The sequence below is a fragment of the Papilio machaon genome, chromosome 7, assembly GCF_912999745.1.
Source record: "Papilio machaon chromosome 7, ilPapMach1.1, whole genome shotgun sequence".
NCBI classification, from domain to species: domain Eukaryota; kingdom Metazoa; phylum Arthropoda; class Insecta; order Lepidoptera; family Papilionidae; genus Papilio; species Papilio machaon.
This window is the reverse complement of record NC_059992.1, coordinates 3,583,251-3,609,232: the sequence shown is the minus strand read 5'-3', so window position 1 is coordinate 3,609,232 and position 25,982 is coordinate 3,583,251. Positions and strand designations below refer to the sequence as shown.

The window sequence follows — 25,982 nt, the reverse complement described above, 5'->3', positions numbered from 1 at the left end:
AACTTGGTTCACATTGGGTTCCTAGTATGTACCCACTGTTAATAAACAGTCGTGAGACATTATCATTAACTAATATAGAAAACGACTAAAACACTCACGTACATTCGTCCGACAAGTGTACGTGAGAGTTTTAACCATTTTTTATATTAGTTAGTTTTTATATAATGCACATTTAAAGCAAAAGATGGCGTAGTTATTAAAATATATTTGAGATGTAGGAGACATCTTAAACTACTAACTTGCAAAAAACATAGATATTCACTCTGTGATTAACAGTTTGCCAAATATTTAAAAATAAAGTAAAACAACTTATAAATTTACACCACACAAAATATAGACACAAACTATATAAGTTAATTATTAAACATGTACAAACAAGAAAAACAATAGACAAACTAATCAATCACCATAGTCTATGGAATAAAGAAAAATAAAGTTCTATAGATCATAACTTTGTGTCGTAAAAATATGATGCCATTGGATATCTTATTAGAAATGCTACACATGTGCAGACTGTTTGAAACATCAATAAGCTAACAGTTAATCTTAGTTCTGACATTGGGCCTAGTTTTATAATAAACAGATTTATTAATGTCATATTATTTATTGTTATACTTACTTCATCTTCAACCTTATCAATTAAATGTAAGAAACTAAATACTCTTAATATTAATTTACTTATCGGATTTAAATCTTTCTTATCAATCAAAGTTTTACTTGCTTGTAGCAGGTCAGTCTCCCCGCTGTATTTAGGTAATCTATGCCTTGGACATGGAATGATATGGAATAACTGAGGAACTGAATATACAAAATTAATTATTTGAGGCAGGAAAAACAACAGAACAGTTTTACTAAAGTGGCTAAGAATACCTACTACAGCAAACGTCATTCCTGAAACATAGCAGAAAGTATCTCCAACAAACACTTTTGATGGGTACCTGAAAAAAGAAAAAAAAATTAATCTAAAAAATATTTCATTACAGGATGTGAAAAATAATTAAAGCAAGAATAGCACCACCTCTAGAACAATACCACAAGCCAAAAGCCAGGGAAATTGCCATTTTAATCAAGTTTTAAAAGTTTAAAAAGGTAGTTGCATGAATATAAATTTAATTTTATAACATTAAAAAACAAAACATACCAATTATGCTTTAGTAATGCCATTGTTGTTGCTAAATATGGTATCATAATGTGCAGTGAGAAGCTGTGAGCTTTATATTGATCTCCTTGCAGTTCTATAATATTAAAAACTATGATGGACATAGCTATTATCACTGACTGGCCTACTTCCAGACCATTCACCCCTGCAAGTATGTTGATAGCATTTGTACAAAATACTGCCAACATTCCCATATATACATAGTAGAGAAAACCTGAAAAAGATATGATAGTGAAAAATTATATTTAAATGCAAATTAACATAAACATACTAAGCTATTCACACCATTAATAGTAGGTCCAAGTAAAAACACTTACCTATATTCACAGATAGTCCAAAGAATTGTCTTAATGGTATTGGCACAACAAATGTTGTGGAATTAAAATTAACATAATACACAACAAGAAGAGGCAATGATGCAACTGTTGGCAGGATCAGCTTGTATCTCCATCTTAAATCCAAGACGTCATCAGCAAATCCCAGGAGAAGCATACAACATATAGAGAGTAGTGCTGCTAGCAATTCTGCAAACTGGAAATAAACAACAATAACATTTTAAAATGATTTTGAAACAATTAGTGATGTAGATGGCTTGATAAGTTTACTTCAAATTAATAGTAAAATCAAATAAAATAAGTAATGTAAATGTCAAATTATAATAATCATGTATATATAAATTATAAAATATAATAAATGGAAAATTTACCACAAACAAGATCCAGAAGCTTTCTAACTCATTTCAGTTTTATACTCTAAAAATTCAATCTAGATGTGTATATGTATAAATGTATAAAAAAATTAAAAGATAATAGATATCATTACTTACTTCATTATGAGGGAAATGTTCTCTGTCCATAAGGCTACGTCCAAATACAATTGGTATGAACAGAAAACTTGTTACCAAGAAAACACATCCGGAAACAACACCAACCGCTTCTGGGCTGAAATCAAAATATTATTTTGATGACAAAAATTACTTTTTATAGGTTATTCGTAGACAATAGAAAAAGTTTGTGAAATGCATACATTTTATCCTTATTATTTTTACACATGTCTATTCCACAAATACCAGCCTTAATAAATAATTCTTTAAGTTTTGGTATAAGTTCATCAGTAAAAAGATATGACAATATTGATAACACAATCAAAATTATAAGTGAAAACATTTTCTGTGTATATGGTTTTATGGTATAATGGTTTATTTTAATATTGTGTAACTCTTATTTAATAGGTGATCACATTTGTTATATTTATTATTTTGTAATATAAGAGATAAAAATAGAATAATTATAATAGTAAAACAAAACCAAACAACAAGATAAAATAATCTGAATCTGAAACGTCAAATTTAGTCAAACTTCAAACTCAAGAATAAAGTCAAAACTTGTTTATGTACACATTGGTCAAAACATAAGCATGATAGAAAATTGTATTATAAAGTAAATAAGGATGGAATTTTATGGTATACATTTATTTTATAATATGTACTGACGTAAAAACATAATTAATAGGTTTCTAGGAAAAATAAAATAACATATTGCTGCGTACTGTTTTTTGACTTTTTATGTCAATAAAATCTTGACAGCATGACAACATTGACAACTGTCAGTTGAATAACTGTCACTTGACAACTGACAGTTGACAAGCTTTAATTTAATTCTTCATGATTAAAATATCAGTCATAAAAAGATAAATAAATAGGCAAACATCTATAATTTATTGCTTAATTTTCCTATTGTATAAAAGAAATTAGAAAGTTTCTTCTTATTAACTACACTTGCAATTCCATTAGATGACGTAAAGAAAATCTTTCACACAAAAGTAACACTTAATGAAACGCCCCTTCTTTTCTATCTAATAATTAATACAATGAGTACGCTGGATGAAATTGAAGAGGAAGCAAAAGCAGCTGCAGAGAAAATGGTTATGAATATGATGCAAAGACCTGGCCAACTAGAAAAAGTTTGTATATTTATAATGATTTTTACTTTTAAGGTCCATAATTTTAAATTGCTAATTAAAGCTAACTAGCCGAAAGCTTGTAAGACTATTAATGTATATTATTGAAATTTCTCTTTACCTAGGTAGAGCAATACAAAAAAAGAATAACACATAAGAAAGCATCAATAGAAGCTCAACTCAAATCAGCAGTTCAAGGCAAACTGGATGGCGTGAGTGTAGGCCTTAAGCAGCTACAGGAATGTCTTGATGATGTACAACAGATCAGTTTAAAGTATGCAATCTTTATTTGCTTTTTTCTATTAAGTTTTGTTTAAATTATGATTAATTTAAACACAATATTTTTAAGTGCCTTTCCTGTATTGTAAGAAGTCTATGTAAAAAAGATTTTACCAAAAATGCATTAAACAAATTGATTTTTTTTAGAATGGATGAACTTGAGGAGCTTTTTAAAAGTGTTCCACCGCTAGTAGCATCATTGCAAGCAGTTAGAGAAGAGGATTCTCGCCATTCTCAATATGTGACTGCTATGGACAGTCTGAAGCATATATTCACTGTCCCCGAAAGTGTAGCAAAGACAAAACAGTGGATTGGTGAAGGGAAGTTACTACATGCTCATCAGGTGACTTTTGATAATTATAACAATTGCCTAAACTTATCTTGCATACAATATCATCTATGTATTGTTGTTAAAAGATGTTTAAATAGTAGTCATGATGAATCTTGAAAAGTGATAGATGAAGATAGATGGTGACAAATCATGATTTTTTCTTACATTTCAAAATGTCAAAAACATTGTGATGCAACCTACACATATCTGAGAAGAAATTCAATGATATGTGTGAAGTCAACCAACCTGCAATTGGCCAGGGTGATTGACTATGGCCTATTCACCCCTAACTTAGGGTAGGCTCTGAGCCCCTCAGTGGGGACGTACAATGAGTTAATGATGAATTCCTATTCCAGTGCCTTACAGACTTAGAAAACTCAAGAGATGATTTATTATATGAATTACATAGACTACCAAATCAATCTTCACATGACAAGATAATGTTAAAGGCATATTTTGAAGATGTTGAAATGGTATCTAATCTACTAGAGAAACAAATCAAGTTGATTTTAGCTAGAACTTTGAATACAGTGCGTAAAGAACCTACAGTTATTGTAACAGCACTAAGAATTATAGAGAGAGAAGAGAAAAAAGACCAAATGGCTTTACAGGTACTTAAGATTTTTAACTAATATTTATTACAAATGGTGACTGGAAAACATTTAATTTTATTGTCATGTCTAAGTATTTATGTCACTACACTAATCAAATTTGAGTTATTTATATTACTGTCTGTTCTAGCAACAAACACAATCCGGTTTCATGCCTCCTGGCAGACCTAAAAACTGGAGATCGAAAGCTTTCGAAGTTTTAGAATGCGCAGTTGCTCAACGTATAGAGGGAACTCGCGTGGATGAAAGAGAAGACAATAAATTGTGGCTGATAAGATACTTGGAACTTACTCGTCAGTTAATTTTAGAGGATTTAAGGGTTGTCAAAACTCTTTGCGTTCCCTGCTTCCCCCTGCACTATGATATTGTCAATAAATATGTTGATATGTACCATACATGTTTGTCTTCAAGTGTGAGTACTGAGAATATTTATTATTTTATTTACAAATGTTTAATTTAAAGGATTTTCTGTTTTAGCTTCGAAAGGTTAGGTTAGGTTAGATAATATATAAATAATATGTATTTGCAGCTAAAAATCTTGTCATAAACAAGCACAAAGAAGATAACAAATGTTTTCAAATACTAATTTCTTTTCTATATTACAGAGTTTAAATATTATATATCACAAAAGTAAATTAACAAAGGAGCGTAACTTATCAATGGATGACAGTTGTAGGTACAATGTTATGACATTGTTGATATATCTGTTCTATAATCTTCTAGCTTCAAGACCTGGTTCAGAATGGTTTGGAAGGCAATGAATATGTAACATTATTGTCGTGGATTCTGAACACTTATCCGGGACATGAGCTTATGGGCAGTGAGGAATTGAATATTGATGTGTCCATATTGCCACCATTACTTAGTGAAGAAAGTATGCAGAAACTGCAAGAGGAATATTTACAAGTAATATGTCTTTAATAATTTTTTATCATAGAAAGTGATAAACAAGCAAGCGGACCTGTTAGAAGTTTAATGATTGTAGAGATGTCGTCCTACCTTTCGTAGATAAAGTAGGATATATAACATGATGCATTGTTTGTGTAGAAAATGGAGTGCAACTACATGGAGTGGATGGAGAAGACGCTGGAGTCGGAGCGCGCGGAGTGGGGCGGCGAGCGCGCGCCCGACGCGGAGCCGCACACCGCCGCCTTCCACACGCACGCGCCCGTCATCATATTCCAGATGATCGACCAGAACCTGCAGGTAAACATTACTAATTAACACATACACTGCCACAGACTAGTCAATAGTGTGCTATTGCTAAATAACAACAATTCATATTTTCCCCCTAGCATCACAGCGGTACAGTTATCGAGCATATTTGTATTATTCTAAATGCTTTTTCCAACAATTCAGTTTTTTTATTTGTTTTATTTTGAGTTTTTTTTTTTTTAGGTTACCGAAACTATAAGTAAAGAGATAACGTTCAAAGCGTTATTGTTGAGCATTGACCAGGTGACCCGGTACGGCAACATGTATCGTGAGGGAGTCATTCAGTTTAAGGTAAGTGTAACGTTTCGTCCGTCTGCGCCATTGATTTTGGCTAGTTTACATTGAATGTTGTAAACTTTAGAATAGTCACTTCGCGGACCGGTCGCGCGTGGCGTACTTCACGCACCATATGATCACAATAGTGAACAACAGCGAGCAGCTGGCGCGGCTCGCGCAGCAGACACAGGCGCGTCACTGGCCGCCCGGGCGACACGACCCGCCCGCAGAGGCCAAGTTCGACGCCTTGCTCGCCACCTTCCAGGTACAACCCTTGTTCATTTTAGGTCAAAATAAATCATTACACAAACACATTGTCAATCAAATAGATTTTATAAATTAAAAAGGTAATTTTTTTACCTTGTTTTGAAATGTAAAAATTGAAGAAAACACCTACGTAATGTATTTAAAATTATATACTCGATAAACATGTCCCGTGTTTCTTTCTAGAAATTGCGCGACGAAGCGGCTCAATTCCTTCTGGAGGAAGCGTTCTTAGATTTGGAAGTGCACTTTGATGATCTGTTTACACCGAAATGGCTGACGTCGAGTATACCGGTGGACACTATTTGTGTAACGCTCGAAGACTACTTCCAAGATTACAATCATCTTCGAGAGAAGAACTTCGAATATGTTATTAATGAGGCTCAGAACTTGGTGTATAAGAAATATATAACAGCAATGTTGTCGAAAAAAATGACGTTTAAGACCATCGAAGAAGCTCAACAGGGAGCTATTAAGATCGTCAAGGAAGCGAATCAAATCAGATCTTTTTTCAAAAGGATTGCACCCGAGGGAGTCAATGTTGATTGGCCTTTCGAAGTTATTAAAACCCTTGCAGAGGTAAGTTACCACTCACATTAATGTATTGTAGTTAAGTTTTGAACAATTAATTTATTTCCTATAATTTTTTATTATTTGTACGTACTGTAATAGTTTTTGACACGACAACAAGATTAGATTGTATCTTTTCAAAATATTTACTTGTTACATATTAGACTATTCTTTTAATAAATAGTGGTTAAAACGTTTGTACCAATATTACCGCCAATTAAATCACTTTCAATAACATGCCGTCAGTTTTACATTGAAATATTAAAAGAAAACAGTATGAACACAAAGAGATAACTTAGTAATAAAGGTCACTTCTTAAAGTTCTTCATGCAAAACACGCGTTGGAATCGGAGTTGAGGGAAAGTAGTTGGGTACTATAGGTTGGTCGTTGCCGTCGTAGGTGCTACGTTGCCAGGACATTGAGATGGTGTCGCTGGACCTGCACGGGGTGGCGGACAAGTGCCCCGACGTGACCGCGGAGCAGCTAGCGCGGCTGCTGGCGCTGCGCGGGGACGTGCCCCGAGCACACGTGAGGGACACGGTCACACACGTGCTCGCCACGAGGCAGCCCCCCAGAGCACCCTCGCACCCTTCGCTCTTCAAAGACATCAAGTTCAATGATCGCCTACTCGCGCAGTTTACACTGTAACTACTCTCTGCACACGCTACCCTTCAATCCATTATTATCCGATATTAGTATCCATGTTTTTTTTATTTAATCAGTATAAATTTATGCATATTATTTTTAAGAAAAGCGATATAAACTATTTATTTATTTGTTTTAACCTTGGTCATAAATGTTTTTGGTCATTTAATGCGAAATAAATCATTAAATATGTCTACAATTTTTTTCAGTGGGTAACCAAAGTATAGATACCAACAGTTCCACAACATCGTCTGAAAGCATTTTTTAATTATTAAAAGACTTTATATCAATAAAATTATCGTATATCGGTGATTTATATATAATAGATGGGATTTATTTAAGAGAGGTCTTTGGTTTTCTTAGTATATTTGTTTTATTTAGTAACTTTAAAAAGTCATTTTACAGATTTTATACGTAATGACAAAATTTAAATCTCTTCAACAGCTACACTTGTAAAATTTCTTACCGTTTTGAAAAAAACCGCGGGTCGCATTTATAATTGCGCAAATGACTTATCCATATCTGTCGTAAAGTGACTCGAACAAATGCAATTTCGGTAAGAATTTTATATAATACGATTTGTCGCAAAATCAACCAACGAGAGTTTGATTCTTTCATTAATTTGGCATCTGAAGTAATCCTCGTAATATCAAACGGACCAAATTAAAACTGTTGTTAAAATCTGTTATATCCGAACTGTGTATTCCAAATTATGTTTGGGCGGCGAAATTGGGCCGTCCTAATTCTGCCGCCCTAGCTTTATCCAACAATCTTCCTTATTCTAATTTAAATATACGAAACGATCAACGATTCGGAAGTTAAGGTACTAAAGAGTAGGCTTATTGGGAGATGTTTATTGACGTTAAAAGAATTAGAATTTTCGCAAAAATTTAAATTATTCAGATTTACAAAATAGGGCCATGTCGCGAGTTAAGAAATAGTGCTCCCTATGATAAGATAGGGTTTCTGTTTTATCAATTGATCATTCAAAGCTTTAATTAAACTTGTTATAAAACATAAAAGTTATTTATAAACGCTAAAATCATCGACACTCGTTAATCGCCTTCTTGGCCACGCCACAACTTGGCTCGTAAAGAATTTCCAGAGATTTTAGGTTCGCAAGCATAAATTATTTCATTATAATAAAATTATATGAGTACAAATGAAATTAAGGTAAGTAATTCTTTAACTTTTTATTTTAACGAAAATTGGATGTAAATGTTTTATTATTGTATTTTAATAAATTAAAGAAAGATTTTATCTGTATTTGCTTTTCCTTCACAGAAACTATATGAATACAATTTTCATCACCGGGAACGCCCAAATTTGTCACAGTCTTTATAGGAATATATTTGTAAGGAAAACTACAAGGAAGCGAACTGACAATGGCAGTTGGATGTCAGCGATGCGGCGTTGCGGCGATGGGCATCTGGAAGGAATCATTTGATACAAGAGGCCGATTATCCCGCGCTAACTGAAGGCCAATTTGCTGGTGGGCCGAGCTGCGAGCTGAGAGTTGCGAGCAGGGCGGGCGCGGGCGGGCGCGGGCGGGGAGCGCGGGCCAGCAGTCGCGTCGTGTCTGCCGAGGCGAGCTGCGGCGGCATGTGGCGCAGCATGTGGCGCGCCGGCTGCCTCCTCCTGTGCCTAGTGCCAGGTAAAACCGACACTAGCCTCATACAAACCTCTTGCAATAATTTACGTATCGCGGAACCCATCGCACCAATTCTACGCGAGCGGATATCACCGTTTACATTTCAAATCGTAGCGTACGATCGCGATGATCTTCAAATCACAGTGCGATGGTTTTTTTGTATTTTATCAGTTATCTTCCACTCTTAAAATGTTGCATATTTTGAAATTTTGCAATATCCGGCTAGTTTGTAAAGTCTTAGAAGAGGTAAGTTTTTAATTTTTTTTAAATATACTTTTGATTTTCAACATATTTGGTGTTCAATACTATCAAAACCGTCTGTAATAAATATTTGAAATGTATGTTCATATTTTCGTATTAAAATACGTAAAAGTTTTTCTTGCCCAATAGTTTGCGCGCGCCAACCATTACGTCTTGTTTATAACCACCTGTTAAAGTAAAACGCTCACTAAATCTTTCGTCTTATGCCAGTAGGTATAGTTTATTTACGTTGCATTTAGACCGCGGATATAAAAGTACAATGAGTCATGCAATAACTCATCGATGTATGTATATTGTTTTTATTTCTATAATATCTGGTAGGGGTCAAAAATTGTTGTCCAAAATATTTTTCTTTTTCTAGTTATTCATAACAATGCAGCTATTTTTTTTCTAAAAAGATACAAATATACAATTTATAGTTATAGTTTTACTCTCTTAAATAGTATATTTAAATTACTACAAACGGAACTTTTCACCTGTCTGTCATTAGTTTGCGTATAAATATTATGCCATAATAATCTCAGGTGCTAACTTGCTGAGATGAGAATAGGATATTTACTTACGTTAAAATTTTTATCGTAAAGAACCAAAATGAGAAATGGATAGGAGAAGAATATTCAAAACAATACTGATTTAACTGCATTTGATCTGTAGAGGATTTACAGCCCTTTTTTCGATCATAATGCTCTGCACATGAAGATTTTTTTAGGTATCTTAGCTAGTACTAGTACGACCAAGAAAGCATCAATGATAATAATCAAACATATCACTTAAGTAAAAAAAAAAGAAAAGACCGATTGCTAATTATTAAGAGGAAAAGCAACGTGTCTAGTGTCTTGGCTCGTTGGAGTTAGTATTCTGTTCGCAGTGTAGACCCTTTAAATTAGGCAAAGTTTTTCTAGGCAGCTTATCTTTGCGTCCCTTCTCTCACTTTTGGTGCTTCGCCGCATACGTACCTTGAGCGACTACGCTTTTCACTATCCCCTGGGGCAGGCCCTATCTGCATGCCCTTTCAGATATACGCTTTCATGTTATCAAGAGAAATCCTGAAACGTTGACTTTTTTCTTTCAATAATGCGATCGAAAAGAGTTTATCTACTTCAAGACATCAACAAACTTTCCTCACTTTTGCTACATTTTATCGATTTGCCTTATCACCTCTAAAATGTAGTGTTTTATATTTTGCATAATTAATGGTTGCTCTTGTCTGCTCATTAGTCATTAGAATATGTGTATAAGCAAGTATTTTGTGGTGTAAGCAAAACAACCCATTCCCGAAACATGCGTCTATATCCGGCTGTCTGTGGCTGTTGACATCACCGATAAAAAAAAACTGATAAATGTTTTAATGTTCTCTATCTCGGGGTCAGTGGCTCTTCATTAAATGTTATCTATTTTCTATTATTAAGTAGATTGTATTCGGTAACGATATACTGTATTTATAATTACTGTTGACAAACAACAACACAACTCACGCCCGAAACCTAGAGGGGTGGGCATAGATTACGGCTTTTCATTTGGCGCAGTCCTGACATACTTTAATATAATATAATTTAAAAGTGCAATCAATAGTATATATAGGTTTGAACAGCTTCACTCGATACGTAAATTGATAAGTAAAATATTTGTAAAAGTTCAAAGTAAATCTGACGGTCGAGAATACACCTTCCTGCTTGAAATTATTTTAATCGTGATGTAAACTGAATCCAAAGAAACGAGTAATTTCGGTTCTTGTTTTTTTAGAAAACTTTGAACTGTTTACTTTCATCATAAGTACCCGATGAAAACCTTATCCGAAGGTAGTATCACAGATATATTCTAAAGTGTTGTTAAAGATTATTGAATTTGATTTAAAAAAAAATCTTATTATTTTGTTTGATAATTAAAATGCGTCGCGTGTCTGGCATGCCGCAGTGGCAGAAGATCCGCCACCGACCGCGGTATTTTTAACATTCCCGGACCAACTCAAGGTTGCCTAAGATAGTCGCTTATTCATTGGGATATGACCCAATTTACAATAATATCTTATAAATAGAATTACTATCATTTGATTTTTGATAGCTTCCACACTTTCTAAGTCTCACCAAGACACTAAGACACCTTTTGCACTAATAATACGAGGACTAAATAAAAAAGATAATACAAGGTACTGGTCATAGACCACCTGCGTAGCAAGATATATTTTATGGGGTCCATTAAAAAATGATGACAGTGGAGTTTTCAGTTAAAACTATATAACACACCCAATTCTTTAAGTAGGTAAGCAAGACATTTTCTTTTAAGTTTTAAAATAATCCATGTCCTCCTGAATACGTAAATTAGGTTGTAGAAGTGACGATTTATAACAAGGCAAATCGAAAAGTCTTTTATGTAATTTAATGCTAACTAGTTCTATGATTTAAGAGGTACTTAAATCATGCGTAAGTGTCTGGTACAGAAATTACAGGCGTGGGTGCTGTTGCCGTTTTAAATAAAAGATGAATGTCATTTTTAACTGCCCTAAACTCTATATAATAGAATTGATCCGTTTCACGAGTGAAACTGTTTGGAGCGTGCGCGTGCTCTTATTGTTAGACGGTACTTGGGATGCGCTGGCTAGGCGATTTGCTTCGCGCGGATGCTTCGCGTCATAAGGACAGCCGCTTATAATGTTCCTATATCTAGCTTTTATATTCTGCGTAATATATTACTCAGGAATATATTCTAACACTTCTAATGCTTCTACTATGAAAATGATAAGGTCTACCAGAAACGGATTGATTATTTATAGGCCCTCAAAAAATATGTCACGCCACCCAAACCAAAATCCTGATACCTTCACTGTGAAAACTTTAAACTACAATTACCATAGATAAAAGCTTACTTTTATTTTTCCAGTTACGCGACAGATATCAATCACAGAATTCTCAGTCCCGCATGCGGTACAAGCGGGAGAGGATGCAGACCTGCACTGCAAGTACGAGCTGGCGGCAGATGAGACCGACAAGGGTCTGTACGTGAAGTGGTGGTGGACGCCGCTCAACGCCACTAGCGACCAGATGCACCAGCTCTACCAGAGGATAGTCGGCCTCGAACCCAACATTATTCACAGCACTATACGTCTAGGTACCTGCTATAAGCTTGTTGTGTTACAAACATTTACGCCTCTCACTCACAATAAATGTCATGGCGGCTGCATGTAGCTGCGGTCTGCACAGTGCGCTCCCTCGAATCCCCTTATTGCCTCGCTACACCAAAAGTGTATTAAGCGCAGCGACTCGTGCGAACTTTCGACCCGTCAGAATATTTAAAAAATACTACACTTACGAAGCTAATTCAGTACTACAATGAACCTCCAGTAATACTAACATACAAACTGATCCAGTGCATCTTCTTTCCGATATACCTTTAGTTCAAGTTACTCAAAAGCATGCAACTTATTACGTAATCTTTGGTGGTTAATTACCCCTGTACTGTACCTTTCTATAAAATGTTCTACATGTTACGAACTATATCGACATCGACGTTCCTTATCATATTTTCAGAGTTATTGGAGAACGACGGCATCCGGCTGCTGAACATGACCCCTGCGGACTCCGGGACCTACGAGTGCGAGGTGTCCAACATTGACGAGGCGCGTGCACACCAAGACATCATCGTCTATTGTAAGTTCAAACCTAATGTAGCCTTTAACTTTTTAGTAGTGTTAGTCCGACTGGGACAATAATTATTTCGTCATTAATTGAAGCAAAATACTACATTTTTTTCTTATTATTTGTTGTATATTTAAAATATTTGTTTCTTGTATAAAGCAATGGGCAGTGGGCCGCAGCTGAACTTTTCGGCGGCGGAGGACGGACCCGACGAGGACGAAGAGGAGGATGTGTTAGTGACGTGTGAAGCGAGCGACGTCGCACCATACCCAGACATTTCCATCACTGTTGACGGGTAATGCTGCTAATATCACAGTAGATATCCACTGTCGTAGCCTCTGTATTCAACAGTATTGCCATTACTGTCAGTGTTCGTATATAATTTCGTCAGTCAATTGAAATTCACGGTAGTACGTTTTTATTTGGACTTTCAACTTTAAGGTTTATTATTGCATTGCCTCAACTCTTATTACAACTAAAGAGTGAATCCATCTTGCGATCATCGCCTTTTTTGGAATAACATTTGAAAATATTCTCACGTTTACTTAAGAGACAATTTGTTTTTTTTTGTGTACAACACTTACTTTGAAATTCCACTGTTTTTAACCTAACATTGTGGTTTCTTACAGGAGTTTACTTTCTAACGTATCAGAAAATGTAGAAGGGCCATTCGACGGATTGTACGACATCGTGGCAAATGCAACTGTCACCAAAAGTACAGTCGACGGCGCTGAAGTTCGCTGCGAACTGTTCTTTAAAAATGACAATATATCGCATCCCGCTTACGTCGATATAGAAACATTCAACTCATCAGGTATGTTGAAATGCTTATTAATGTTAAATCAAAACTCACACATTTTAAATCGTTTTAATTAAAAAAACATATAATACTGGTAATAATACAAAGAGAAGAGAGACCGAAATGTAATCGTGTAAACATACTAATTCATTAAATATTTTGTTACATTGATAGAAAAATATAGTCAACAAAGTATGATTATAACAAGACGATTTATGTATTTTATTCTTTTAATTAAATTAAGTTTTTCCAAATTAATTCGTGTTTCCGTTTACTAGAATACATTTATTTGTTTAACAATGCTAACGCATGTTGTAACTGCATTTCACTGTACTTTGGATGTTAACGATGTGATTAGTGCTCTTTAAATAAATTTTAAAACTTCTATCTTCTAGCTTGTAGGAGTAAGGAAATTATCCTTAACTTTGGTACGAGAAACTATTGCCATATATATCATTGTCTAAAAAAAATCAGAGACGTATTTGATCGATATGTATTCGTTGATGTTTGAACGATATCCATTATTTCGTACCAACTTTCCTTCAGTTAACATTAGATGCTCTCTCTTAAGCGTTTTTATTTAAAGAAGCAATTTTTAAATAACAAAAATATATTGAATAAAAAAGGTGCTTTTTGCCGCTGTCAGTTTTATGAATTTTTAAGCGTATGAGTGAGAAATAACATTGAATTTGCCCTATATATAAGGTAGCTAGGTTATAATGTGTGGTCAAGTTTGCTAACTAACGAGGTGTTGTATGTCGGTGGGCGCTAGGCGACGAGCCGACCACGACGGAAGTCCCAGAGACCACCACCGCTACCGATATTGTCTCCGACACTTTACAGAATACGAGTAAGTCTTTAGAATATTAATTTAGACCTGCCCCCAAAAATTAGTCAATTTAGCACCCCTTTTATCATGTGGTTAAATTTTCTATCACTTTGTATAATTTTTTACCCATTATTCAATTTAATTATTATACGCTATATTAATCAGTGATTTTCCATACATCAACAATTTCCAATAATCCTATGTTGAAAAATCAATCTAATAAATTACCAACATTCAACAATATGATTGTGAAAGAATGATTTTGTTCACATAAATGTGTATTTTTAAAAGTTTTCCCTTAGCGCCTGTTTTTAGTAACGATATTGCGGTGTAATTTCTTCTAGAAACATACTAAGTTAACCTTAAAATAGTTTTTAATTTTCTTTGGCTTTTGTATTTGCTTCTTATTTGACAAACACGGTATTTCACCAACGCGACATTAATATATTTGCTATGATATTTATTTACCAGTTTAATCAGTTTGCTTTATATATATTAACTATTTAATTTTATTTCATTTAATTATTTAGAATTAGAACATTAGTATTCTATATTCTAAAATGTATATAGCAACATTGAATTGTCTAATTATGCTATGTCATTAAATTCTAAAAAAATATATTAATATGTAAAAATAGCAATTATTATTGTACATTATTTCACCGTGAGTTTTTGAGATCAAAAATCTCTGATTATTTTGTATCAACAAAATGTTTAAACAGAGCTTTTGGTCTCAGAAACCCACATTAAGTAATTCTTTAAATTTATCATTAACCGATATGTGTTATCATGTTATTAGTTGGTAATTTATAACATGGATTTATTTTACAGATGGCGGACAGAAACTTGAAACTTGTCACTTTTTCGTCGTTGGGATTCTATTACCAGCACTCTCTAGCGCAATTTTGCTTTAATTCTTTCAATGTGATACTAATAAATAATTGCAATATTTTTTAAAACTTCTGTTCAATATGTTTGTTGTAATAAAATTTATATAAAAAATTCATACAACTAATTTATTCACCCATTATAGATTAATTTAGTGACAGTTACTCTACCCTTAGTTACAGCAAGAAGTTCCAGATGTGTTGTCGCCCCTTGATAAACTTTTAAGCCGTGTCTACGTAGTGGCCGAGGTAGTGCCGAGTGAAGGCCAACATGAGTGTAGGCAATTGCTACTGGTATTGCTAATTAATACTAGTCAAGTCTGTCTATACTTTTAGTAAAACTTAAAAACAACCCTTTGTCGTGGATCTTCGTTTTGAGGGCACTCCCCTGGTTGCCTCAGCCAGTATCGGTATTCTCGGCGTTGACATATCGAGTGACGTTCAGTTTCGCGGTCACTTGGAAGACAAGGCCAAGCTGGCCTCCAAAAAGCTGGGTGTGCTCAGTAGGGCGAAGCAGTATTTCCAGCCGGGCCACCGCCTACAACTGTACAAGGCGCAAGTTCGGCCCCACATGGAATACTGCTCGCATCTCTGGGCGGGAGCACCCCAATACCAGCTTCTTCCATTTGACCGCATACAACGGAGAGCGACTCGAATCGTCAACGTCCGAGCTCTTACCGATCGGCTTGATACTCTGGCCTTGCGGAGGGACGTCAGTTCCCTCTGCATTTTTTATCGTTTATACCACGGGGAGTGTTCCGAAGAACTGTTTGGAACGATTCCTGCCGCCGAGTTTCGTCATCGGACGACCCGACAGACCGCCAGGTACCATCCATACCATCTGGATGGCTGGCATTCCACAACAGTGCGGTTCTCGCGAAATTTCTTGCCGCGCACGGCCGCCTTGTGGAATGGTCTGTCCTCGGCGGTATTTCCAAACCACTACGACTTAGGGTCCTTCAAGAAGCGAGCATATATCTTTCTTAAAGGCCGGCAACGCATCTGCAATTCTCCTAGTGTTGCGGATGTCCATGGGCGTCGATGATCACTTCAGTGTTCGCGCCGCTCGTTTGCCCCCTTCTCATATAAAAAAAAAAAAAGTAAGTCTATCAAACACCAATGCAAGTGGCAAATTTAGACACGGCGACGCCACTGGCGAAGCGCGAGAGCGCCTTTGATTTGTGCAGAGAAACCGACACCGCTATATAGGCGCAGACGATATAAAGCTAGCAAGCAATGGATAACATGTATAGAGGGCTTTAGAGGAGATAAATATAAAAAGTACTATCTCCCGTCCATCCCCTAACCTGACTCCTCTCATCCCTACACGAAATGCAGATGTCAGATACCAGCATTTTAAATTACTACACTATAGTAAAGGATGCATAAGCTATAGCATATTTCCTTCATCGAAATATGTTTATTCACAGTCTCTAGGATTCTGACGGCCATAACTGAGGAAAGGTAATTGAGAGAATACACAGTAATGAAAATAAAATTTCTACAGAGTATATTTCTTTTATTTTTATACATTATTGTTGTAAAACGACAATTGCACTATATTTGCAAATTAAAATATAAAACAGAAATGTCATTTGGTTACATATACTAATTTATTTGTATCACTATGTTCGATGGCCGTAAATGTTATAGGCAAGTCTGCCTACCTCATGCTTACATTTACTATCTACAAACTAAATGTCTTATTTAAAAAAAAACTTTATTATAAATATTTGTTTAACAAATTATGCAAAATATTGTAATTAAAAAAATACGAGTCTTTGATTTTTACTTAGGTTTAAAAAATCTTTGGCAATAACTACGCCATTGGCAAATTAGCCTTGTCCTAACACTTAAAGCTACTCTACAATTAGCACGACTGTGATCAGCATTATTCGCTTTTATAACATTCATAATAATTACATAAAGCAATAAATTTAGTCATATTAAATTTAAGACAAATTTAGAATATATGACTAAAGATATGTTCACTTTTTTAAGCCATGTTACTAGCCGACATTTATCTGGTAGAATAACAAATTAAATCCACTTTATGATTAAATATTGGAAGGCTTGCAGATTATCACTGCAGTTTGCCACAATGCTTATAATTTAAGTTGTACTTGGCAATCAGTTTTTGTCATACTACTAATTTGTTGTTTATTATCTGAATGCATATTTGACCGTTACAATTGTGCTTATAGTCTAATTATGGTCAAACAAGGATATCTGAACCAGTGAGAGGCGTTATCGCAATAGGTTCTATCAGAAATATTTATCTTAATATGACATTGGCAGGGGAGCACTAATATGATCAAGATTTGGTTTAGATAGCCTTGTCGTTCTATAGGTTAAAAAAAATTGTTTTTATACTTAACAAAATTAACATATTTGGCAGATATTTCTATTAGGTACCATAAATAGAACCTATTTTTTAACATTTTTGTAAAATTCTATTTATGAGTTTTGTCAATGAGGCCAGGGCTGCCACAAGCAATGCTGCATGAATTGTGTCGTGTTTTTCTTGAGCAGTCGATAACATCACCCGAAGCAACAGATGTCAATGCAACTGTTTTATCAAAATCAATTGTAGTATATCCAATATTCAAAGGAGTAACGGTTGACAAAGTGTTTGTCGTAGTTGTCTTGTCAAAGCTATTCTGCGACACCAAACGCCCACGAGTTTGTGATGAATGCGATGTGGTGCTTTCATTTTTTGAACTTGCATAAGATTGACTTTCTGGTGAAACTAATTCTCTTGCCGCTTTTGAATAATCTTTGCTAGTATCTATATCCAGAATAGCATAGTTAACTTCGAGTTCTTCCACTGGTGACATTGAAGTGAAAGTATCAGATTCAGAAAACTTTTGATTCGGATCTGGAATATTGAAATGGAGACTTGATTTGAGGTTTTTGGAGTTCTCAGCTATTTCCCCCAATAACAAGTTTGCATAACTATTAATTTCCTGCTTGTTGTTAATAGTTAAGTTACAATATTCAACTTGTTTGGGTGTGAGTGGTGTTGTGGGAATAGGGTCATTTTTCTCAGTTTCAGGTAGATTTGGATCAGCCGGGGCAACATTAACATACAATCTTGTTGCTTCCTGTTGTTCTATACTGAGCTGTGCATAATGTTCACTGTTACTACTTAAAGTTGGTGACAGTGCTTTATTTACTGAATTTTTAGAAACATTTTCATTAATATAGCGACTTTCCAAGTATCTTGTTTCATCTTCAATATCTTTCATAGTACTCAAAGCAGTTTCTTGTCGCAAAGTGTTCCTAAGAACGGCTAAATCTCTACTTATATCATTACTATACACATGCCGAGTGTCTGTTGATGTAGCCGCATCTTGATTATTATTATGTTCCCTTTTAAAATCCCTTACTTGATACACATTAGTAACTTGACTATTGGCTGCTTGAGGACGAGGATTTAATGGCATCACTTCTAAAATGTCAGCACTTGATGGTGACCGAGGTGACTGGGTGGCATTTCTCATAACAGTGTTGTGTGAAGCGACATTGGAAAGATTGCTGTTGCGAGCTGCTCCTGCAACATCTACTTGTCCATTATCAATGGAGGAACGATGAACTACAGAGGCCTGTAATGTTTGACGTCCTTGAGGGGATGGTGTTAATCGAGATACAGGATATGGCACCGAATCATGAATAACATTTCTTAATTGTATTTGTTGTTGTAAAGTACGAAATAGTGAAGAAGCCCTTCTGCATCTGAATGCATAAATTCCTTCTCCCGTCTCACATCTTCTACCTAAAATAGAAATAAAAAGGGAATCATTATCATCATCATAAATGATTTAGAATTAATTCAATATAAAATAATCATTAAATCTACATTCACATCTAACACATTTTGTTTTCTCTGATGATTTCCTAATAAATGTATCAAGTTTATAAACAATGGTAAAAAGCCGACTGAAACGCACCTGATTCAAAACTAAATACTTCTGCTTCAAAGCCGTATCGTCGTAAAGAGTGTAGAGGCCACACAGTAGTATCTCTTCCTTCTCTATACAAAACAATATCCGACTCTGTAATCTCTAGTTGACCCGTGCAGATTTCTACTCCATTTTCATCGATATTTAGCACACGAAAAACATTCGGATGTAAATCGATAACCTGTTTTTTACTATGTAGGCACCCCATTACTCCGATATATTTATTCAGTCAAAGGAATCTGAAATAATTAAACAGTCGCTACACAAAATACATTAAATGAATATTTTTATGAGATAAGGATAAGGATAATATGACACTAGGTATAAAATCAAAGCTACTAACATCGCATTCTTTTCATGGTAAACAACAATACATCGCCTGTGTTATTGGTTCAGCTTTGGTCGATATCGTGAGTATTTGCGCCACTAAAACTTTATCTTCCTTTTTATCTAATGTCGTCACTCGTGTCAATTAGTTTGTGGATCATTATAGTTTCTATTTAGTATTTTGCGTTTGTTTAATAATTAATGTAATTTCCAAATTCCATCCATTCTATACATATTGTGACTTTTGCGATTTGTTTTCGATTTGACAGTTAAGAATCGCAGTCGTGTTGCCATTGTCGTTCCATTTGCTAAGAACTTAAAATTGTATTTATAAAATAAGTGTTTTTAAACTCAACATTAACGGAAAGGTCCAGAATTAGGTCACGCCAGTAAATGCTAAAATCTTGATAAGAAATCAAAAGGAAATAGTTATTTCTGGCAGAAAAGATGGAAACCAAAGAGTGACACTCTCTGAGTAACCAATTAATATAGTTGCCCTTATATCAATAAGGAAAACCAGATTCAGAGACTCAAAGCAATGCCTCCTCAGAGCATATACGATGTTTTGGGCGCAATAAGATTTCTATTTGTTAATACCACCTTGATTTAGTTAAATTACGAATATGACTAAATATCCGTAATTTAACAAATTAACTAGTTGAAAAATGTAATTTGGTTTCGTTTACGGTTAAAGCGTCAAAACCCTCTGTGAATGAATAAATTACAATATAAAATAAAAACTATATAATACAGAGATAATAACGTATCGACTCATAAAAGCATGCTTATACGATAAAATAAAAATCTTGGGCATTTTATTTGTTTTAATTAATGCAGGGATTTATTTATATGTTTATATATTATTTTATCTTTGTTCACAATTAGTACATTTTTAGTCTGACCTAATTTTTTAAATACAGAAGATAATGATTGCACTTAAATCCCTGGAACCTGCATCTTCGAATATTTATGAATATCTCAACCCCATCAATAAAATACGGATCGCAAGGTCTCAATTTCACTACCCTAGATTTCTTCGTATTAACACTTCACAAGTTTCCACAATTAATTCTGCTAAATTTATATTTTGAAAGTTAGTTGATGTCTCGGTGGATAATTTTTTATCCACTTGCGATAAAAGTTTTTGTAGTATGATCATTGTTGTAGTTAAAGAAGGGTTAGCAGGTATGGAGACATCCAATGTCTGCAAAACAAACATACTGTTTATTATCCTATAAACTTATGTTGACAAAAATATAAATATCATTTTGGATACTGAATTACAAATTATAAATTCTTCAATCGTACCGTATTCTGTAAACGTTTGTAAAGTTGTGGTGGCACTGTGACAATCCATTCCGGTTGATTTTCACACTTTTCAAGATTTCGTTTCAACCTTTGTATGGTGATGGCTATAATAGGCACCAATAACATTTCAGGATCCGCTACCGACCCCACAACAGTCTGCGCCAACGTATCGTAACCCATATGGTACAGTCCTACGACCTATTTAAGAGAAGTATATTTAAGCAATTACTTACAGATTAATCATTTTTATTGACTCTTTTTTGGTCGAGGTACAGCTAAAAAACCCTTTTAATAGGAACAGGCGAGAGGAAAGAGAGTAACTTCGTTCAACAATAGACAGTTAATTTTTAAAGCATATCAAAGGAAATTTGAAATCTGTATTAATTATCAGCTTTCAAAACTAGCAAATCAATAATCCTACTAATACTCACATATTGATGCTTTACGAAGTTTTCATTGACATTCCATAATTCAGCCAAACTGCTAATATTTTCCATCCAAAGCAAACAATCATCGTTATTATAAAGTAGATTTGCTTCATCACTATTCACACAAGTGATAGTATCCACAGCAGCACGTATTAATTTAGTTAAAAATTTCATTCTAGGGTTAATCATTTTTCCAGAAGGCTTCATGTTTATATCTCTCTGAGCAATATTTCCAACGAGAGCCTCGATAAGGTATTGATAATCCATATCAAATAATGCATCCAATGCTTTCGGAAATTTCACATTAAAATGGCATTGATAGTAGATTGTACAAGATATTTGATAATTGAGATTTAGTATATCATTATCAACGTTTTTAACATCTTGAGCGACTTCGACCAATGATGGCATGCTTTCATCCCATATTTTCTCATATTTTATGACTTTTTTTTTTTGACCAATAGCGGTCGTGGAACAAACGTGAAAGTCATGTAGAAACTGAGTTACGACTTGCAGAAAACTTTTCAAATGTTCACTATTGAATCCTAAATCCTGCAAGCAAAGATGATCTTTTGGTAGTTTTCCAACTTTATTGACCAAACGGCAACTCAATTCAAAACAATGTTTGATATACGTAGACCAAATGATAGAAAACAAACCAAGACGTAGATGCAAGTTATATATATGTTTTAAGCAATGGAGCACAGCTTTTATATTTTCATTTGCTTGCATAGATTTCTGCCAATTTATTGCATACTCCCAACACATGTTAGCAATAATATAATCTGCTAAAGTACTCAACGGGAACTGTCGACGAAGCAGGGAGAGCCATTTAAACAAACTTTGATTATCATCAACATATGCCCGTGAGTTTTCTAAAAACAATTGCGTCGATTCACTACTTTCGTCGTCTGTATCTACATCGGTCTCAGAATATAGATCAATTAGTTCATTGGCAATTATAGCTTCAGGCAGCACTCCCATACTACAAAGCCACTTTGATATTAACTCTGTCACAGATCCTTTACCTCGGGTGTATATGTATTTTAAATTAATATTGAAATCTTCCACAGGTAATTTAGGCAGTGTTTTTCCTTTAAAAGTTCCTTTAAACATTAAAGTAATGCTTAGTATTGATATATCCTCTAATTTACCAATTAATAGACCCCACTTTGCATTCTCTTTTGTAACTGATTCCCAAGCGTCTTCTCTTCCAGTCGTTTTCCCTTCAAACAAACTAGCCACCGATTTACAAGACATTGCTACTATCATACTTCTCAATGGACATCGCATTTCAACTAGCATGTCGCGAATACTTTGCCACCAAGGTGAAATATCATTATAATTAATATTAGTCGCGTCTTCGGTAACTTTGCACAGATAAAATAATATTTCAATAATTTTCTCAATCAGTTCAATGTTAATTTCATCTAATGACATGTTCATTACGTGTGTGATTAACAATTTGACTATCTCCTTTGAATCAATATGACACTCTCTTACTACATTGGTTAAATTAGAAAAATCTTTTAATTTTAGTATAGATTTAAAAATATTAGCAGCTAAATTGTCGAGTTTTTCAGTAACAATGTCAGGTTTTAAAGTAATAACTTTGCTTGTCTTATTGAAAACAAAATAAGACATAAACTCTTTATAAGAACTTGTATTGTTGTCAACAAAAGAAACCCTTGGTTGGTGCTCTTTAAAATTATTTTCCTGGGCTAAAATCAATAATCTTTCCAATATACAACTATCATCTTCCAATAAACGAAAAGTTTGACTTATTTCAACTTCTTTGTTGGTTTCATTTTTCGTATGTGTTAATTTAAAATCTTCACATACTTTCTCTACTATCCCCTCCATACCATCACAAGCGTCGTCATTAATGTTTCTAAAAAAGAAAATCAGCAAAACCAATTTAGCGAAATAGTTCTTAGTTTCTTGGACTTGACTGTTTAAGCTTTCTTTCTCAACGCCCTCCCAAAATATTTCTAAACAAGATGTAAGCACATCGCTTGGCATATTCATATTTCTAATAAATAAATCCATACAATGTTTTCTAATTTCTAATGTTTTAAGATTTGATGCCTTTTGAATTATTTCTTTTTTTGATTCCTCAGACAACAACTGTGCACTTTTCATAATTTCGCGTATTTCGCGCAAAACATGCAAGTCTTTCGATCTTTGTAAATGTTCACCTTCTAAAGAATAATAGAAAGGTATATTACATTTTTTCAATTTACCATCAGGGTCTATTAAAACGCATTGAAATTCGGGCATGTTAAGTTTTTTATGATTATAATTTTTTTCGGCTCCAACCAAACCACAGCTGTTGTATAAAAGTTGGCCATTTTTTGTTGCTGTGAAAACTGCAACACGCGTGCCTCTCTGCATTAAACGAATGTCTATAAGTCCCTTTTTCGGGTTGTAAATAATTAAAAATATAGCTCTTCTTATCTCTTTTATGGACGTCAGTTGTGGTTTTTTGCTTTCTGTATCAAAAATCTGAAAGCAGAAAATATTTAATGTAGCCACAAAGCATAAAACTTACTATCACATCAGTATGGTTAGTATAAAAATTATTCAAAATTACTGCTTTAAATCGAAATCATCAACAGTACTCATATACTAGATAAATAGAACGATGAAAGAATGCTTTATACCTGAACAAATGCACATTGTGCATCCCTATAACCTTTAAACAGCCGAATAATATATCCACTATTAACATCCAGTACCGCGACTCGGCCCAAGTTGTCAGTTAACGCCGCCAGCCGGCGATCAGAAGATATAGCTACGAAGGTTCCGAGGCGCTGCGAGTCATATATTCCATTACGCATTGATAGCGCCTCCGATCGGATGATAGGATCAGGATTTGCGACCATATTCTCGGTTGACCCACCACCCAGCCAGCCACTTTAAACATTATGTTAGAAACCTTTAGTGCTAGCAATCAAATACAGAAAAGTGTATATGTGTCAAGTAAAATTTAATACATTCAATTAGCCCATTGTTTGGTAGACTTAGGAGGAAACAAGACTATAGTTTAAAAATAAAATCATAATATGAATGTAAGTTATATATTAACATAGTAGAAAATATATTAACTTACGGCAATGCAGATTTTATTTTGTTAGCAACAGCTCTTGCAACATCTTGCAGAGGTGGTGTTGTTCCACCTTCTAGTGCATAATGAAAACCAGCATATGGTGATGTTCCCACTGTTAATATTAAACTATTGACTGGAGGAATTGACCTGTACCTGTGGATTTACATCAGTCTCCATACATATTCCATACATGTACATAAAATGCTAGTATGAAAAAAGTCTATTAATAATATTTCACAGACAAAACAATATTAAATGTCTTATTAATTATGGAATACCATGTGTCATAGCCTCCATATGTTGAAGCCGCCAAAAAATGATCAAATGTATTTTTCAATTCAAGGCCCACAACTGAGGCATCACTTATCAATTCTTGTTCAGTAAATGACCATTTCCTTATATTTATACTGCGACTATCAACAACATAATCACTCTGTACACCAGCCTGCACTAAAATTTAAGATTAAAAAAAAAACATATATTAATATTTCAATGCTACCCAAGAATATCATATAGTTAAAACATTTGTTTTTATACCAAACATTAGGTACCTACCTCGGGCTAGCTGCGCTTTTGCATTACGGAGTGTTTGAAATAAACTAGACCCAGATAAAATGCAAATGCATCCTTGAAACAAAACATGTATATCATCTGGTAAAGTTCCATATGTTCCTGTATGGCATGATATCTTCACCACAGGTTTTTCATCCAATTTTTCAAGCAACAATAAATGTCCAGTATTAGTATAAAACCCTATACTGCCATTATTAAATCCTACAATAATGCAGAACCAATCAGGTCCACTCTGTAAGAATTAAAAGAATAAATAAATAAATAAATTATGAATAAGAAATAAACATATATTTTTTTAGCACAACCTGTGAAGAATGATATGATGGGCAAATAGATAAGGCCAAAACAGCACTTATTTCTGCAGGCAATGTCCCACTCCACGATATAATAAAAGTGTTGCTTTCAATAGCACTGATCCATTGTGTCGTAAGTAGACATAAACGATTTTTGAAGCCCACAGCCAAAAGATTACCACAAGGCGACAATGAGACAGAACATTGCGATAGCCAATTTTTATCTGAAAAAATAAAATAAGAGTTTTATCTTAACTCCTTTACTTGTTATCAAAACACAAGTGTCCTTACCTTCTTTTTCAGGAATAAAGAGAGATCTTCCTAAACTTAAAATGTCTCCACAATCAGCAATCTGCTCCACGGTGCACATCTTTTAACAAATCTAATTATTAATTACCATTATAATTGCATTTATCTTTCTTATTGATCGTATAACAGTATTATTGCAACAAAAAATGAACAAATGCTGATAATTGAATACTTGAAATTGCTTAAAATGCCTGAAATTAAAACACCAAGGAGAATAATAAATTATTTGGAGTTTTACTTGACGTGACAACAGTTTGACATTGACAGTGACAGGACACACAAAAAATTACCATCAGTTTGCTTA

The 25,982-nt window shown here is 34.3% G+C and overlaps 5 protein-coding genes across 7 annotated transcripts; 2 read left to right on the top strand and 3 right to left on the bottom strand.

Moving 5' to 3' along the window:
• Positions 1-235: 235 nt before the first annotated feature.
• Positions 236-2,325, bottom strand: LOC106714084 (UDP-N-acetylglucosamine--dolichyl-phosphate N-acetylglucosaminephosphotransferase). Its single transcript, XM_014507026.2, has 5 exons — positions 2,186-2,325; positions 1,986-2,100; positions 1,477-1,690; positions 1,142-1,373; positions 236-938 (listed from the first exon to the last, which is right to left on the bottom strand). The coding sequence occupies exons 1-5, from the start codon at positions 2,323-2,325 to the stop codon at positions 446-448; spliced, it is 1,194 nt and encodes a 397-aa protein (XP_014362512.2). The 3' UTR covers positions 236-445.
• Positions 2,326-2,899: 574 nt separating this feature from the next.
• On the top strand, positions 2,900-7,533 carry LOC106714060 (exocyst complex component 3). Its single transcript, XM_014506994.2, has 11 exons — positions 2,900-3,121; positions 3,244-3,392; positions 3,545-3,740; positions 4,085-4,339; positions 4,470-4,751; positions 5,063-5,245; positions 5,387-5,545; positions 5,738-5,845; positions 5,916-6,095; positions 6,281-6,673; positions 7,065-7,533. The coding sequence occupies exons 1-11, from the start codon at positions 3,029-3,031 to the stop codon at positions 7,311-7,313; spliced, it is 2,247 nt and encodes a 748-aa protein (XP_014362480.2). The 5' UTR covers positions 2,900-3,028; the 3' UTR covers positions 7,314-7,533.
• Positions 7,534-8,854: 1,321 nt separating this feature from the next.
• On the top strand, positions 8,855-15,430 carry LOC106714066. 2 transcript variants are annotated; one of them, XM_014507005.2, is made up of 6 exons: positions 8,855-8,964; positions 12,100-12,327; positions 12,747-12,866; positions 13,014-13,149; positions 13,484-13,668; positions 15,314-15,430. In XM_014507005.2, the coding sequence occupies exons 1-6, from the start codon at positions 8,913-8,915 to the stop codon at positions 15,394-15,396; spliced, it is 804 nt and encodes a 267-aa protein (XP_014362491.2). In that variant the 5' UTR covers positions 8,855-8,912; the 3' UTR covers positions 15,397-15,430. The 2 variants fall into 2 exon arrangements, with proteins under 2 accessions (XP_014362491.2, XP_045534769.1); XM_045678813.1 differs by lacking the exon at positions 15,314-15,430 and adding an exon at positions 14,426-14,556 and having other exon boundaries at positions 8,856-8,964.
• A 1,836-nt stretch (positions 15,431-17,266) lies between these two features.
• On the bottom strand, positions 17,267-20,029 carry LOC106714068 (fibroblast growth factor receptor substrate 2). 2 transcript variants are annotated; one of them, XM_014507008.2, is made up of 3 exons: positions 19,675-20,029; positions 19,320-19,590; positions 17,267-19,144 (listed from the first exon to the last, which is right to left on the bottom strand). In XM_014507008.2, exons 2-3 carry the CDS (start codon positions 19,537-19,539, stop codon positions 17,823-17,825), a joined length of 1,542 nt encoding a protein of 513 aa, XP_014362494.2. In that variant the 5' UTR covers positions 19,540-19,590; positions 19,675-20,029; the 3' UTR covers positions 17,267-17,822. The 2 variants fall into 2 exon arrangements, with proteins under 2 accessions (XP_014362494.2, XP_014362493.2); XM_014507007.2 differs by having other exon boundaries at positions 19,320-19,570.
• A 443-nt stretch (positions 20,030-20,472) lies between these two features.
• LOC106714129 (rab3 GTPase-activating protein regulatory subunit) lies at positions 20,473-25,916 on the bottom strand. Its single transcript, XM_014507081.2, has 9 exons — positions 25,661-25,916; positions 25,382-25,593; positions 25,059-25,308; positions 24,782-24,953; positions 24,507-24,656; positions 24,058-24,310; positions 21,398-23,899; positions 20,967-21,164; positions 20,473-20,862 (listed from the first exon to the last, which is right to left on the bottom strand). Exons 1-9 carry the CDS (start codon positions 25,737-25,739, stop codon positions 20,680-20,682), a joined length of 3,999 nt encoding a protein of 1,332 aa, XP_014362567.2. The 5' UTR covers positions 25,740-25,916; the 3' UTR covers positions 20,473-20,679.
• Positions 25,917-25,982: the final 66 nt, after the last annotated feature.

Coding starts and splice junctions, on each gene's coding strand:
- LOC106714084 (XM_014507026.2), bottom strand. CDS start 2,325: ATGTTTTCACTTATAATTTTGATTGTGTTATCAATATTGTCATATCTT. Junction 1,691..1,985: donor AACATTTCCCTCATAATGAA/GTAAGTAATGAT, acceptor GTTTATTTCCAG/TTTGCAGAATTGCTAGCAGC. Junction 939..1,141: donor GCATTACTAAAGCATAATTG/GTATGTTTTGTT, acceptor TTCTTTTTTCAG/GTACCCATCAAAAGTGTTTG.
- LOC106714060 (XM_014506994.2), top strand. CDS start 3,029: ATGAGTACGCTGGATGAAATTGAAGAGGAAGCAAAAGCAGCTGCAGAG. Junction 4,340..4,469: donor AAGACCAAATGGCTTTACAG/GTACTTAAGATT, acceptor TGTCTGTTCTAG/CAACAAACACAATCCGGTTT. Junction 5,546..5,737: donor TGATCGACCAGAACCTGCAG/GTAAACATTACT, acceptor TTTTTTTTTTAG/GTTACCGAAACTATAAGTAA.
- LOC106714066 (XM_045678813.1), top strand. CDS start 8,913: ATGTGGCGCAGCATGTGGCGCGCCGGCTGCCTCCTCCTGTGCCTAGTG. Junction 12,328..12,746: donor TCACAGCACTATACGTCTAG/GTACCTGCTATA, acceptor TCATATTTTCAG/AGTTATTGGAGAACGACGGC. Junction 12,867..13,013: donor CCAAGACATCATCGTCTATT/GTAAGTTCAAAC, acceptor TCTTGTATAAAG/CAATGGGCAGTGGGCCGCAG.
- LOC106714068 (XM_014507008.2), bottom strand. CDS start 19,539: ATGGGGTGCCTACATAGTAAAAAACAGGTTATCGATTTACATCCGAAT. Junction 19,145..19,319: donor AGTATTTAGTTTTGAATCAG/GTGCGTTTCAGT, acceptor TTTCTATTTTAG/GTAGAAGATGTGAGACGGGA.
- LOC106714129 (XM_014507081.2), bottom strand. CDS start 25,739: ATGTGCACCGTGGAGCAGATTGCTGATTGTGGAGACATTTTAAGTTTA. Junction 25,309..25,381: donor CATCATATCATTCTTCACAG/GTTGTGCTAAAA, acceptor TAATTCTTACAG/AGTGGACCTGATTGGTTCTG. Junction 23,900..24,057: donor CACAATGTGCATTTGTTCAG/GTATAAAGCATT, acceptor TTCTGCTTTCAG/ATTTTTGATACAGAAAGCAA.